Below are 17,170 nucleotides of genomic sequence, written 5' to 3' on the forward strand. Positions count from 1 at the left end.
AAGAAAAATATTTTTTTAATGCAGGCAAGAAACACACAAATGGAGCCTCAGTCTTTTGTCCTTCTTCCTAGAAGAGAATTCTGGATTGTGGTGTTTAGGATTATTGTGAATTTTCCGTTTGCTCTTTGAACAGCTTTTCTTTCTGTCTTATATATTCTCCTATGCTCAAATCTCAGAGCAGTCATACTTTAAAGTACTCACCAGAAGGAAATTCAACAAATCTAGGGGCGAGGGTATAGCTCAGTGGTAGAGCACATGTTTAGCATGCATGAGGTCCTGGGTTCAATCCTCTGTATCTCCATTAAGATAAATAAATAAACTTAATTACCTTTCCACACCAAAAAATGTTTTAAGTAGGGGAGAGTATAGCTCAGTAGTGGAGCATGTGTTTACCAGACACAAGATCCTGGGTTCAATTCCCAGCACCTCCATTATAAATAAATAAATAAACAAACAACAAACAACAAACAAACAAATCTAATTACCTCTCCCCCTCCCAAAACAAACAAACAAAAAAGCAAATCTATTGCAAACCTTCTGAGGAAAAATGTGGGTATAGCTGCCACTCCCACCCCACCAATCCTCTTTCATATAGAGGTCAGGTTACAAAGTGGGCAAGAAAAATATGATCTCTACACATAGAGGAGTTGGATAGTTTGATAGCAGAGAAATACTCTGAAGTCAACAGTCAGCTCTAAAATTCTAATAGGAACTTTCCGTGATTCTCTCGTCATAATACTTAAAATTCTTCTGAATCACTAGGTTAATTGTCTACCCCACTAGACTTCAATCTCTACAGACCTCTACTATCACTGTTTTCCACAGGAGTCACTTCTCTACAGACCTCTACTATCACTGTTTTCCACAGGAGTCACCAAATATTTGTTGAATTAATATGATTTCAAAATAGTTTGATTCCTGAAAATATTAGTTCACAATCTGAATGAAGTCTTCCTCATCTAATATAAAGTAATATGTAACTATAGCCCTAATAGCACTTTGAGGCTTTGAAAGCATGAATGTGAATGGAGAGAATACTTTTCTTTTGACAAGATGTTCTTCCATTTAGTCACATCTAATACTATTACATTTTTCACTATAATCCTTTAATTCCCACCCAAAAGAAAAAAAATATACATATAACCATCTTAAAGTAAGTTAATTTACTACAAGATATTAACAAACTCAAACTAAAATGAGCATGCAAATGTACAGAAATTATAATGCAGCATTAAGTATTAATTATAAAGTAGGTCACTTTCATGCTATCCATTAAATAACTAATTACTTATGAAAGTAATTTTTTACAGGTATAATATAACTCTTATTTTCATTTTCTCTTCAGAGACTTTTTTTCCTTTGAACAAATTATTGTGGGCCTAGTTTTCTCCTATATTCAGTCATCAACCCAATTAAAACTTTTTTTAAAAACCTTCATATACAGAACAGAGCTAAAGTTAAAGACATTGTATTGATTTATGTTAAGAAATAGTGTTAAGCACTAGTGTTAAGATTCTTTCTTAAAACTGCAGTAATACTCTTTAAGGCTGCAAATAAACACATTTAAAATACCATTTTTCCTTAAAGCAAAGATATCAAATTAGTGCTAAATTTATAATGCAAAGAGTTAATATTAATAGCTCAAATAATGAACTCCTAAAACAGAAAAAGACAAAGAACCCAACAAAATAATTAAGATACACAAATACTTAATAAACATATGGTGAGATATTCAACTTCAGTAGAAACTGGGATAATAATTAAAACTAAAAGATTTACTCTATTTACTATATTCAACATCTTGTAGTAACCTATAATGAAAAACAACATGAAAACAAATATATGTATGTGTATGTATGACTGAACTATTATGCTGTACACCAGAAATTGATATATTATAAACTGACTATATTTCAATAAAAAATAAAATAAATGATCAGATTGAAATATGACACAGATGTTGGAACTATCAGACAAGGAATTTAAAATAATTATGATTAATAAGTTGAAGACTTAGGTGGAAAGGATGGACAACATGTATGAAGAGAGGAAATTTCAATGGAGAGGTGGGCACTTTAAGAAAGGATCAAATGGAAATGCTGGAAATAAAGAGGAATCCTTTTGATGCATTAATCAGTAGACTCAATACAATTGAGAAATTGGTGAACCTTATAATGTCAATTAAATTTATCCAAAATTAATCAGGTTATGTGCCAATAACCATTAAATAATAACATTGGCATATTCAACTATCTTTCTTCTCCCAATATACTGGGAAATTTTCATAAAATATACATAACAGTATGAATAAGCCTAACACTATGTCTGGGACACAGTAAGCACTCAATGACATTTACTGAAGGAGTCACTGCTGTGTATCAATGAATAAATTTAGACATAAATGAGAAAAGAGATAAAATGGAAAATCACTTACTATAATCTATGCTAAATTGAGCAACTCCAGAACCAGGATAGTAGGAACCCTTCTCCACAGTGACAAGACAATGCTTATTTTGTTTTTCTTGAATAATTTCCTTTACTCCTGAAGCTCCTTGATTCATCAAATTCCAGCCTCGAATACATCCATCTAGACGAGGGTTAATCTAACAAATTAAAATATAGATCAATGAATGCATTTTAAACTTAAAAAATACAGACTCATAAGTGGCTTACCTTGATTATAAAGGTTTTCATTTAAAGGGAAAATCTTTTCTCTGATGACACTTAAAAATGTTTAAAATATTTTGATTTTTATCTTAAATTTTTTTCAAGGTGTCCTTCAGATGGGCGGTCTTTTTCAGTAAAAGTGCCATCACAAACCTCCTCTCGGAACCTGATGATTTTTAATACCTCAAGCCTTACCTGCCTCTCCCGTATCAGCCAGTTATTAACTTTTCTGCTCTCAAGTAACATATATGCCTCTAGCTGTGGCCCTGGGTTCTAAGCTGCTTTCTGTTTTTCTTTAATTGCATTTACAATTTAGGTTTGTCTTGCCATCAGAAACTAAGCCTCTTCAGGAACAAAAGTGTATGCATTCTTTAGTCTCACAGAGCACCCAGCAAGACTCAAGACATGTAGCCATTTCATAAATAGTTGATCCTTTTTGAATAATTTATTTTACTTTTAAAATGTCTTGATTTATCAATTTCAAAGGACAGGTATATTCACTCTGACATGAGTTAACTAATTCAGGTTTTATATCATATCACAGAAATCCTTTAAAAGTTAAGGTAACTTAAAGATGGATATAAAATGGTAAATATTTAAGTTAAATCAGCAAGCATAAAACTGGCAGACCCATGACTTCAAATGAAAATTAAAACTCTTCAAGGTCAGTGATTGGTCTCCTTCAAGAAAATTTTTCCACAGAAGTTAGACAAACACCATGTACAGAAAAATCATCTACCATATCTAACTTCAATTTATGACAGGCTACAGTCATATTCCCACCAGAGATTTTTCTTCTTAAAAAGTTCCACCCTATGTGCTCTTCTTATCTCCCCAATTTTAGTCCTAAAATAGACCTAGGAAAGCTCTTTGATTGGATTCTACAAAATAATGTATTTTTGGACTCAAATATATGTATTTATTTGTTTAATGGCTAAGTATGGACTCTTTTACAATGTTAACATTGAAGTGAAGCCTGGAGAATCTTTAAAAATCTACTTCTCCATGAGTAATGCTGGGAATTTAAATGGACTCAAAAACACTACATTCATTTTATTACTTCCTTAACATAATTTCAAGGGTCGATAATGTTCATTTTACACGTTCAGTTCAAGTTGTCACAGTTGGTATGTTCAACAAAATAACTTCTTTTGACTCTCAGAAAAACACATTTTCAAATCTATTACAGACAAAAGGAATTCATCCATGATGAGTGATATAAGCTTGTATCATTACCGGTCTAATAAGTGCATTCTCCACTTTCCGAGGCAGTCCTGCAAAGTATACTTTGGTTTCTAGAAACCCATTTGTAGGCTTAAAAAGGCTTCCAGGTTTATTTATATTCATTACAGCTTCTTTAGCTATTTTTACACTAATACTATGCTCTAATTCTTCCACAGAGACCTACAATTGAAAAGACAAAAATTATCAAGTAATTAAACATTACTGCACTTCATTTGCAACACTAAGATTGAAAAATCCTGTTATTATTCCAGTACATAATTTTCCAAAGTTATCATTTTAATGTAGTTATCAATTTTCTTGACTACATTTGAAATGTCAAATTAGTATAGAGGTGATAAAAATGTGTTTTAACGTGATAATACTTGATCAACATTAAATCAACACCATATTTTCAAAGTTATTTTTAAAGTTTAAAGTTAAAATAAATATTTTTCTGTTAAACACCCACTTATAATATATATATCTTTCAACCCCAGTCAGCCATAAAATTAACAGTTTTAAAAAGAAAGTGAATCACTCTACAAAATCTTGGAAAGCTTTTAAGTGCTCTTATTCTGCAATTGTCCGATAGTACAAATAAGAAATCACTAATGTAAATAAATTTTCCATATATATTAAGAAAAGTTTGTACATTCAGCATTTTGTTTATTACAGACAAATTATTTTTATTTCAAAATTCAAAAGTAGTTGAGGTCTTTAGGAAGCACAATACATTAAATTAAATTGGGTTGTTCCAATTTTGAAAGTAGTTTGGGTTTTTTAAAAAGGTTGGAAGTAAGTAATGGCAAACAAACAAACAAAAATCCTGCCATAAAGGCAATTTGCAGAGCCACTGCTGTAACCTCATGTAAAACTGTAGCACTCAAAATGCAAATTCTTCATTTACTACATTTACTACTCAATAAGGAAAGACAAACGACAGGCATATTAAAGCACTATTACAGGAAGGTAAAAACTATGCTCTAAAGGAGGATAAAAGGTAACATTTTAGGTTTAAAGGTGGTCAAGGGTCTGTCCTTAATATAACCAATCAGTATCATCTTATTCTAATGATTATTCCTCCTTGAAAGAGGTTCTTAGCCTCCCGTACCTCCTCCCCCTGGCTTGCTTCTCCTCCACACTCTTACCATGCCTTCTCATCTCTTTGCTGGATCCTTCTCTTCTTCTCAATCTTTATAATGAGCTCCAGAGCTCAGGCCCCAGGCCTTTTCCCTCTAGTCATGCAAATACTTCAAAATAGGGCTTTGCTGCCCTACTCTGGGGCAAATTTGGGAGTGGTGAGCACTTACAGTTGGCACAGTGAGTAGGAGGTATGGTGACATTGCAAGAGGCTAGACACCCTGCAATATGCATGATAGTCATGCCAAATAAATAATAAAATGTCCACTATCCTGCAAACCTTCTGAACACCCCTACTAGATATTCATGTAGGGTATACTCATGTATACAATTAACTGTGTTTGTGTATATATACATACAAAATTTTTGCTGCCCCGTTTTAGCATTCACTGAATTTTTCTAGAATGTAATAGTCTTGTAAACCAAGAATGGATTGATGTTTGTTTCATTTGGATCTTTACTAAGATTTTCTCACCATTTTGGAAAATTACTATTACTGATGGCAACACCATTTATGCACTTATGGTATTTGAGTTGCCAATACAGTGCCCCAGCATAAGTCTTCATCTGTAGTTTTCATGTTATTCTACGTATAGGAGCAAGTACTATACTTGAACAAGTACTATACTTGAACGTGAGCATTTACATATTGGAATATATGTTATTTATATAACTTACCTTCTTGTTTCTATAATAATTAGAGCATTATGCTGGATGTGGTTTAAAACCACAGATCGACAATACTAACTTCATGGCCTTTAAAGCCCTCTTTACACTGAACATCCAAAAGTTTTTATCTACCTTAAATTGAAGGCTGAACCTTAAAAACATCCAGAATCAGACCACTTCTCACCACTCCCACTGCCAACAATCCAGTCAAAGCTGCCATCTTCTCTCCATGTGTTATTACAATAGTGTCCTAATCCCATATGCTCTTGTATCCTTACTCTCTCTTGTCTAGTTTCCACAAAAGCCATTAGGTCCTGACCAGGATTATCTTTTAACATGCAAATTAGATCCTGTCACTTCTTGAAATCATCTAAGGTCTTTCTACTTGGCATAAAATCCAAGTCCTCACTACCGTTCTCACACCCCTACATGATCTTATTCAAGACCATATTTCTGACCTCATTCTCTGCTATTGTCTCCCACTCTTACTCCATTGCATCTACCCTGACCTTGTGTTCTTCCTCAAATATAACAAACACACCTTCTAGCCCAAGACTCTACTTGCTGTTCACCTGGCACAGAATTATTTTCCTCCTCCCCTCCCTCAAATTTCTCGTGGCTGAGCCCTCCAGTCTCTGGTCAGATGTGATCTCATCAGAGATGGCTCTTCTGATGCACACACACCATCATCATTCTCTATTGCCCTGCCTTGCTTTTCTTTTTTCCTCAGAGCATCAATTACTACCTGACATATCTATTTGTTGATGCATGTGTGGTCTTCATCTCACCACCACTAAACAGGCTCCATAGGAGCAGTGATTTGTTTTATTCACTGTTGCATCCCTACCACGTAGAATAAGGAATAGCACATAAATATGTGCTCAATAGATATTTTGTTGAATGAATGAAATTATGATACAAATTACATATTTCCAACCAGTATTAGGATTATACCCAACTGTGAAATATAATAATCACTTACAAAGTGGCAATACTTATTTCTATGGGTTATAGCCATTGTAATGACTTAATTGTGCATTCTGTCTTATTTATCTGAATTACAAAACAATTCTAAGTTATACATTTCAATTTTAATTTCTCATTTCTTAAGTATTTTATTTGAAATTAAAAAAAAACTAAAATTAGTGAAACAACTGCTACAAGTGAATAGTCCAGTTTATAGATTAATTTAACAACTTCATTATTAATTAAAATTAAAATGCTTACTTAAAATGTTTATTTATTTGAAATAATTTCTGTGCCACAAAAATTTGTTTGAAACAAATTTTACATTAATAAACCATCAAGATTATAAGCTAGTAAAAAATCATGCAGTAATATTTAAAAAATAAAATATGTGGAGAAAAGAAACCCCACGTACAGGGAGGGGTGTTAAAATGCATAAATTGTTAAAATATGGAATTACAATTTAAAGAACAACTAGCACCAAGTTTATTACCAGATTAACGTTTTTCTCTGATTTCTTAGTCCTTAAATTTTATTTTTCACATATTGCATTCAGTTTACAGGGGGAGATTTTCATTTAAATGTTTTAATTAAAGCATGGGCATATCATTAAATGATAGTTTCTTTTTAACAAGAATCATAAACATCAGAGATGAATGGAAATGAACACCTGCCTTCCGTCCAGCCTGCATCCTACCTTTAACAATACCATTCATGAACAATTCTTTAGTAAACACTACCTACAACTCATGATGTTAACTTCACAGGTAAGCATTTACCTTCTTCTTTATACCTAGAAATTTATCTAAATTCACCTTCAAACAGCTGATATTTTCAATCTATATAAACTCATTGGAAAAAAATTCTATCTTTGCTTTCTTTTGCTGAAAAGTGATTACAGTGATTTTAGATAGGTGATTCAGGAACTGTGGGCATTAAAGTGTACTCTTCAGCACACTGGAGGAATAGCTGTATGCACCAAATATTCTAGATACAGATGCAGTAGGAAAGATCTATTAACAAAGCTACACTAACAAGCATCAGAAGTCAGAACTTTAGTGACTTCTCTAACAATTGCATATGATCCAGTGAAGACACTATTCTTTTAGGGTTAGAAGCCCAAAAATCCATGGCTGCGAAAAGGCAGATAGCCCCCTTTTTGGTGAACCACAGCTGTACCCAATTGTTCTTTATTAACACCTCAACTGTAACACATTTCACATTACATTGTATCAGTTCATAAAGCAGCATCAGCTACTAAACTGTGAGGACCTGAGCTCAAGAGCAAGGACAATCTCTTGCTACAGTTCTAGTGCCTTGAACCCAGGAACTTAGCACTTTAAACATGCTCACTAAAAGCTTATTGAATATATGATTGCAAGAGTGGCCAAATACAAGAATGAAACAATTTAGTGATGACTTTATATGATTGCTCAACCGAGATCTCTCCTCAGCTCCCATAGGCTTAGGAAGTATCTCCTTTGGGCCCAACATTCTAAGGTGAAGCTGACCTTCTCCCAGCTGTTCTCTGCTGAAAGTAGCAGTGACTTAACTGCAGAGAAGAATTCTCCCCACTGTAGACTAATAGTATCCCTTCTCCAAATAATCCTTTCTCCAAAAACAGGTCCATTTTAATACAGTAGATTAAACTGCTGCTTTGATTATTAAAATAAAGGGTCATTATGTAAAAATGCTAGTTTCTAAGCACTATGATTAGTACCAGCTAGTGCATCCTGTTTGTATAAATTGATTACATTTATTTGCTAACATTTAAAATTAAATTAACCCTTTTGATTTTGTTACTGTGTGTATTTCTCTTTCATGTTAAAGATATTGATGGCTATCCAGTGTAGATGTCTTTGATCAGTGCTGTCTTTGCATAACCTCTGATCTGTCAGGGCAATATCACTGTTCATCCAATGATAGCCACTAAAAAAGGTAAAAAGTTGAAGACAAAGTAGTTCAAGCAAATAGTTGAAAACAACTTCATTTATGTGAAATCTGAAATATTTTAATAGAGGTGACCATTTCTCAGGCTGTTTCAGGGATTTACAGTGTGTAGGATATACTTCACACATCAGATAAACCCAAATCCATTTTGGTTTGGTATCACTATTTTAAAAAATTATTAATGATTTTATACAAACTGCATCAAAGTGGAAAGAATCTCTATGAATTCTGCAAAACATACCATATTCCATAGACCATTATTAATAATTTTGCCTCCAGTTGTTATTTTGGTTGTATATTCATTCTTAAACTGGATTTCAATCTTTCCATCACGAAGTGCAATCAGGAACCAAGCTGAGTGATCAGAAGATTCTGCATACAGGATAACACCTTCTGAATCGTATGTCCGGAAATCAAACTCAGCTGAAAATCTAAGCAATGGACAAAGAGAGAGCCTCAGTAATGAGAAATATGGAAAACTATCTTATTCTTTTTCTCTCGTACTGGCAAACAACAGTATGTTGAAATAGTCAACTATTCTTTCCCTGGAATTAACAAAACAGTAGGGCAGAATTAGGCTGTTCGTGTATTATCTCTGGCTACATGTATGTTTAAAAGCAAGTTGTATTTTCTTGCTTATTCTTGGAGAATTTTTTTCCCAATGAACAGATGCTTTGATAATTCTCTATCTTTTGGCATTTGTTTTGAAGGCATTCTTTAAAATACTGGAATTAACAGACACATACAAATAAATATTAGGCATATTGTCTCTCTCCTGGAGCCTTTTACAAACTATGACATTAAGATTCTTTTTTTTTTTTTTTTTTTTGCTGTATCCATACATGATTAGTAAAAGATGTTACAATTTCGTGACTGGTTTATCCATCAAAAAGCATATTTTCCCTATGATTTCACATATGTCAGGAAGGAACCACTCACAGAGACATACAAGATAGCATCTGGATGATTGCAAACATAATTAAGCCTTTTTGCATGGTAAGGAAGTCGAAAACTTTTAAATATTAGCTTAATTTCAAAAACCTTCCAAAACACTAACTGCATAAATCACTACACTAGAGTATACAGAAGGAGAGCTTAAAAGATAAAATCATGTGTTTGGGGCTATCTGAGCTCTGCCAATGCCTGTTGCTATTAAGACTGCACATATATGTAGCTACTACGGGGGAAGAAAAAACTCAAGGATGCTGGACTGAAAAATAACAATTTTTAGATACTTTAATGAGATTAAAGGCTTTTAGGATTCTTTAATGAGAATCAGCATTAAAGTTTCCAAGGGACCAGCAAAGCAAAATGATTGAAAAAAGACACAGGGAATAGGAAAAATAATTGCATAACTATGAGTCATCTGAGTTAAGTTAAAATAAAGGTAATTTAAGTTAAAAAGTCAAGACTTCAGATAATTACTAAATAAGGCAAGAAAGAATCCTATACGCTTTCTTATTCCATATACAGTGGTCATAGTAACAGAGGTGCCTTTTGCAATAGGGCACAAATCTACCTCAAGTGGGACAAAGAAAAAGTGATAGAATAAACTTTTAAGTCTGCAGAATTCCAAGAAAATATTATAAAGAGATAAAGTGCAGTAAACTATGTTGGACAGATAACAATGTAGTAGGAATTTACTGAACTCAGATTATATTAAAAAGAACCATTTTGCTTGGAATAGGGACTTCTCTTTCATAATCATCACATTTTGCTGTGGTGAAGAATGTATTATCTTGCTAAAATCCAAATCTGTGTATGCTCTGGATCTTCCAGAAGTTGATCCTATTATGGAGATAATTTCCTTCTTTTTGTAAACTCATGCTAAACCAGTAATTCAAAGAGTTGTGTTCTGCATACTTCCTGCCTGGAATACATCAGCATATTGATTCATTACATTGGGGAACAATTCATTCTTTTTCAGAAGTATTGTAGAGTGAAATAAAGTGAATTTGTTATCTTTGGGGTAGGGTAAGTATTTGATCATGGGAAATAGAGCTGACAGAATTTGCAAAAAAAGAAAAAAAAAACAAGCTTCAGCTGTTTTTTGTGTTGGTTACACAGGTAGCAGCTTATAAAAATTCATCAAGCTGTACATGTAAGATACATGTACATTTCTGTGTATATATGATACTTCAATAACAAGTTTAAACTAAATAAATAATAGGCAAATAAATAAACACCAAAAAAAAAAATTTGGCTAATTTGACCCAATAAGAGTCCAGGGTTTTGTGAAATGTCAGTGAGAACTGAATACCCTGAAAAGTGCCTGAAGTTATGCAGTAATTAATTCTTCTCTCTCGTTCTCATTATTCTCATAGCAAGGAAAGGCTATCTCCAATCTATATCACTAGAAGATATTATTTGCTTTGAGATATTAAAGGGGAAAACCAGGGTTTGGAGGAAATGGAAGTAATGAAAGAGAACGATTATAACAGTGAATAAATTTCAGTGTTCCTTAAAGATAAGATTTCTATGAATTGAGTTGAATTATTTAATGAATAATCACTCATATATCTAATGAATTACATTCTAAATATGTGTGCTTATCTAATTAAAATATTTTAAAATTTGGACTCTATAATCAGTATCAAATATGTTTCCTTTCCATTATTCCAACAAAATTCCAATCTCTTTTTTCTATTTCTACCAATGTATGGCTCTAAGAAATTTTGATAATTAAAGTCACAGCTCAAAAACAGAAGCACCTACTCCCTTCCTAAAGCCAATCTAACTACAGGAATGGCAGATAAAGTATTCAGATAGTCAACTAAAATCATGTGATGCATTTCTTTAAAATACCACTTAAGCAGTCTTACATAGTTTCTTAATAATTATGAATGTAGCTATATTCTAAAAGCAATATTTTTAGCACTTCTCATTGCTTAGTTTTTATATGTATAAAGAAAACTGAAATTTTCACAAATATATTAAATCTACTTTCCAGCTTCTTAGTAAATGTATATTCACTAGAAAAGGAATAATTATGGATTAAGGTAAAATGATCCTTGGAGAAGATCAGCCTAGAATGACCCAAAATGATGCAAGCATGAAAATCACATGTGTGAAGGAAAAAAAATGAACTTCAGGATATCTCAAATCATTTGATTGACAATATACCTAAATTATCTGATAATAAAATTTCACACATTTCAAACCTTTTCAGTCACTTTTCTTCTGACCTGCTTACCTCTAGAAATTATCATTGACATTGGTACCTCACCTGGTGATATCCGGCAAACGAAATTTTAAATACAAAACAACCCCTACAAACTGCTCTGCCAAGTAGAGCAATTCATAATTTTTGTCAAGGTTCAAAGGAAGGCACACTGGAACAGCCTGGCAAAAAGGAAACAAAACAAACCAAAAGCATAGGTTACTGCTTGATGTTTGTGTCAGGCTGTCATCCTTTCTCTGGTTCCTAGTGTTCTAGTCAAATGTATCCTCTGTGATGTACTAAAATGAATTAAGAACACCCTTGGTAATAATACAGCAATGTCCAACTTCCGTGTATAGTCCATCAGTTTAACATCCAAGAATATGTATGTTTTAAAGTCTTATTAAGCCAATTTTTTTTTTTCTGAGCAAACATGTGCTATCTAGATAGCAAAGGAAATGGTGGAAAATCTAAACGGGATAAATGCAAATTAAGATATCATCTTAATCTCTAAGAAATTCACACACAAAAAAGTGATTTAGAGTCATTAAACCTATCAAACATCTTTTTTCCTAAGAGTGAAAACAAACATTAAAATGAAAAGCTTTTTAAGGGATAAGTTCTTAATCATACATATGGAGATATCCTGGGGGGAACTGTGTAAACAGCAGTCTATTAAATCTAGGTCCAGAAATAACATCTCATTTCCTCTTAGAACTTCAATTAATCTATTCCAAGGTAGCTTGTGATGTGTAACTGCAACAATTACTGAAATAATAGGAAACTAAATTACAAAATAGACACAGTACATTTCAATGACATACACCGAAGTTACTAGTATGTCAGCTAGCTTACTTTATCTTCCTTTACCAAGCAGGTGGCATAATATGAAATGTTACTTTTTTTTGGACATAAGCAGCTTTCTCTTGTATATATATATACATACACACACACACACACACATATATATAAACCCACGATTAAATCATTATTTAGTTTATGGGTATTTTTACTATCTGCCTCATAATCATATAAAATTTCACCTTCACTTTTAAAATTTATAAGAGATTCAAGAATTGGACTAGTGATCACTACATGTAATCCTTTTTTAGAGGAAAAAAAAAAAACTTCAGTGTTGACCTATTTATTTCAATAGAAGAAAAACTAATAGAGCCTACCCTCAAGGTTCAATTGCTGGCTCAATTATGAATTAAATCTGAGTAACTAAAAGCAAGTTTGAGAGACATATATTAACAAAATTGACCTCTCTGAATTTTGATATACTTGAACTCCACTAAGTCCTACTCTGACAAAGTCGTTTCCACCTGAGATTTTACGAGCACTCTTATAAGTACTAACACACCCAAGGCGTGATCAAACTTGTCAGTGGGATAAAGAAAAGTAGATGCTGGCAAATGTTTTCACTAAAGTTTCTGTGAAAGATTGTTTTCTCACAAAGAAGAGTATAAACCTCAGCTTTTCTCAGTTTCTTAAATAAACATACACTTTGCCTTTTGTAAATGTCCAGGCTATCTATACAAATGAGCAGTCTCTGAACTGTGGCTCTGCAGCATTTTTTTTTTTTTAATTCAGTCACCAATTACCCACAATATTTACCACTTACTGACCAAAATTAGTAAACAGATTGTGACTCATAACCTGCTTAGAATGACAGCAATTATAATAGAACATCTGTATTTTCCTGATTTGTCTCATTGCTCATATTTAAAATGAGACAGGAAGGTTAGCATTGCAAAACATTACCTCACAACTCTTCTGATCTTGGGCAAGTTTGAATCCTTTCTTCCCATCACAATAACAAGAGTAACCTCCAGGGTAATTGACACAAAGTTGAGTACACATGTTCTCAGAGCATTCATCCACATCTTGGGTAAAAGAGAACATAAATTTCAATATCTCCTTAATGTTCAAGCCAATAGAAGAAGGAGTATTCTGATTTTAGTATGAGATAATCAACAATAAATCCTCAACAAAAGAAATTTCTTTGACATCAAATAACATTTATACACTTGCCAAGGAAATTTAAATAAGTTACAAGTGTAATTTCTATTTATTTATACACCTGAACCAACAAACTTGATGGATAACTTTCAGTAATTAATAATTAACAAAAATATAACAATTATACTAACTTTCTGATTTTGAAGGAAAAAAGACTAAGAGTCTCAAGGTAACTGTCACTTCTGATAAATGCCACTGACACTACTTCTTAATTCTTTGCTTTGAAGAAAAGAAAAGGAAAGGAAGGGAAAGGTGGGAGGAAAGGAGGAGAAGGCAGGGAGTGGAGAATAGGAAGACAGCAAAGGAATCAGAAAAGATCTCTTTTAACTGAAGGTTAATGTAACTAAGAATTAAATGACCATATCAAGAACATTTCACTCTCCATAATGCAATGATTAATGCTGGAAATAAATCTAAGGACATATTTTTGTTTCTTAACTGATTAAAAAAAAATCACCTCACTGTGCTATTACTTATTGTGAAATCTTCCATATGGTCTCTATCCACACTCCATATTTTAAGAATATCATTCTTGAAAAGTTTAGCTTCAGCTAAAGTATACTTCAGAGCTACATAAGATCCTTGACCTTTTCAGTGAACACACCCTGTGATCTCTGAAAATTTATACTCATTAGTACATTAAAGCATAAGTTTCCCCATAAAATGGCTTAGAATAGAACCCCAAAATTAGTGAGCCCTCAATACCATTAAAATTGAGTAGTATAATTAAAGTAATAAAATATATATATATGTTATGTTCAAATCTTTTTTAAAATGTCTGTCATCCATTGAATACAACTACAATACTGATGACGAAGCCGGTTAATAATAAATCTGCAAGTGCTTAGGGCTTCTACACCTACTTCCATCTGGAACGGTGACAGAGCAGAAAGGGTGTGAGGGTGGGGGATATTTTTCAGTGAGGGCATGAGGTTGTAAGACACCAAAATCTCAAAAGGAGTATAAATAGTTGAAAAAACCTATTCTAAGATTATTATTGACTTAGGCCAATTCCTAGAGACAGAAGGAGGTTATCAGGGGTTGGGAAACAGAGGAAGGGGAATTTATTGCTTAATGGTTACAGAGTTTTGTTTGGAAAAATTTTGGAACAGATAGTGGTAACAGCTTGCATAACTGTGTGAATGTAATTAATGCCACTGAATTGTACTCTTAAAAGTGGCTAAAGGACACATATCTTATATATATTTTGCCACAACAGAAAAATTACTAGTGATTTGATTAGTTTTAGTCATGGTATTAAGTTCATTTTGAAATTTTTAAAAATTTAAAGGAGAACGTGAGAAAATTTGTATATATGTCCATGATAAAAAAAAAATTCCTTGAACACGTCCCAGCTACCTGAGGCACACACATGAAGTAATTATAAGCTCCAAGGGGCTCTCCCAAGTCCGCAGGCACTAACAGTACTAATCAGCATTTCTCAAGGTTTTAGAGCTTGGTTATCATTTGGTTACGATGAGATTTTACTTTACATGCATTTAATTATAACAGAAATAGGTCATGTCCTGTTTTACAATAAATGACACACTGGTATATGTACAGAAAACCATTGAAAAGCTTGGTGTAAAACCAAAGGTTTCTAACCACACTTGTAATGACCACATGATTTTTAAACTTGTCTTTTGTGTGTGTGCGTGTGTGTGTGTTTCCTTCCAGCTTGAAGTCCTTCTTATCTTTGACTATTACTTAAATGATGTGAAAATGTGTTTAAATTGCTTTCATCATACATGGGAGGTCTCCAATTCATACACAGCTTAGAGGGCCAATCGAATCACACAACTCTAAACCTAAAGACCACAATATACTTTTCTGGAAGGAAGCCAATCATTACCCAACTGATCAAATTATATCGTGGGTTTTACCACCTTAGAAGACCTGACTATTGATGTCAAACAGAACCGATGCTTCTAAAATCAAGTCAGGGTGCAAACCCACCCTCTCTCTCCACCACCAATGATACCACCAGAACTCTACCTTGACACGACTTTGATGTGGGATCGTATCTGTAGCCTTCAGGACATTCACATTCAAAGCCTCCTGGGATGTTCTTGCACACAGCGGTGCCACAAATGCCTGGCTTCACAGAGCATTCATCTATATCTGTAAATGAAACCAATATATTACAAGACATTTTTCCCATAGCAGAAGATGCTAGCAAAGAGCCCTTAATTTGTATTTCCTGGATCTAGTTTAATGTAGTTAATGAGACAACAGAGTGGCGTGGGTATTAGAAAATATTAAATCCATCATCATATTTTAGTTCACTAAATATGGCTTCTTTATACAAATGCATAGGGAATTCGACTGGTGTTTGCCATTTCCTTTAATAGTCTTGTAAAAGAAAAAGAGGGCTTTAGTTATTTTCTTATCTACCAGGTTACAGTATGAAAATAAAGGGAAGAAGAAACTCACCATAGTCTTAATATGCATTCCTAAATAGATGTTTCTGAAATATGGTCTTAAAAGCATGTTTACTCAGTTATTATCACAAATATAAAAAATAAAAAGGAGATGGCTCATCAGTCTTACATTTTTCCTTTGGAAATAAGCAATAGTTAAATCTGCATACTATTAGTGTTGCTTAAAGCATTCAAAAGTGATTTGAATTTAAAATGGGATTGAGTAAAGTCTTAAAGTATTTATAAAGCTGCTGTTAATCCAGAATAACTTTAGTGCTAAAGTAATACTCCAGAAATTTCAGATGTCTTTACTATATTATATTTGTAGAGTAGGAGACAAAGTATTGATTGCAGCTAGTTACTGAATAAGTACCTGTGAGAAAAACAAAATATGTGACACAGAGTAGTCACAACAATTCAACAGAGATGTAATTATTAGTGAATTTTTCTCATCTGTACTCTGTGAAGAAAGACAAGCTCAGAATGAAAAAAAAAACCCTCTACTCTAAAAAGTTGATAGTTTAATTTTTCCATAGACTAAGCCAAATTTTCAGATATTTCTCTATTTACAATAACATGCCTCCCCCCTCAGAAAAGAATCAATCCCTTACAGTAAGAGAATTTCTCTGTATCTTGACTGTATCAGTGTCAATATGCTGGATGTTAGAATGTACTACAGTTTCATGAGGATGTTACTGTTGGGGGAATTGGGTAAATAGTACATGGAATCTCTTTTTATTATTTTTTACAACTGCATGTAAATCTGCAATTACTTCAAATTAAAACACTTAATTTTTTAAAAGAGCTATAAAATTCACGTTTTTAACAGAAAGTAAAAACATATGACTAAACTTACTTGCTTTGAGACATATCATGAGGAATTATTTAAATCATATGAGTTTAGGTTATAGCACATGAATTTTATGACTCTACTGACATCTAATGTCTGATG

The 17,170-nt window shown here is 33.0% G+C and overlaps 1 protein-coding gene across 1 annotated transcript in view; it reads right to left on the reverse strand.

The window, feature by feature from the left end:
• PROS1 (protein S) overlaps nucleotides 1-17,170 on the reverse strand; it is a 61,797-nt gene that overhangs the window by 7,321 nt on the left and 37,306 nt on the right. The window contains exons 7-12 of the mRNA XM_006189297.3: nucleotides 15,794-15,919; nucleotides 13,541-13,662; nucleotides 11,843-11,958; nucleotides 8,858-9,047; nucleotides 3,904-4,071; nucleotides 2,435-2,603 (exon numbers count right to left, since the gene is read on the reverse strand). Coding sequence (XP_006189359.2) covers nucleotides 2,435-2,603; nucleotides 3,904-4,071; nucleotides 8,858-9,047; nucleotides 11,843-11,958; nucleotides 13,541-13,662; nucleotides 15,794-15,919 — 891 coding nt within the window. The remainder of the gene's footprint in view (nucleotides 1-2,434; nucleotides 2,604-3,903; nucleotides 4,072-8,857; nucleotides 9,048-11,842; nucleotides 11,959-13,540; nucleotides 13,663-15,793; nucleotides 15,920-17,170) is intronic.

This window comes from Camelus ferus, chromosome 1 (genome assembly GCF_009834535.1).
Source record: "Camelus ferus isolate YT-003-E chromosome 1, BCGSAC_Cfer_1.0, whole genome shotgun sequence".
NCBI classification, from domain to species: Eukaryota; Metazoa; Chordata; class Mammalia; order Artiodactyla; family Camelidae; genus Camelus; species Camelus ferus.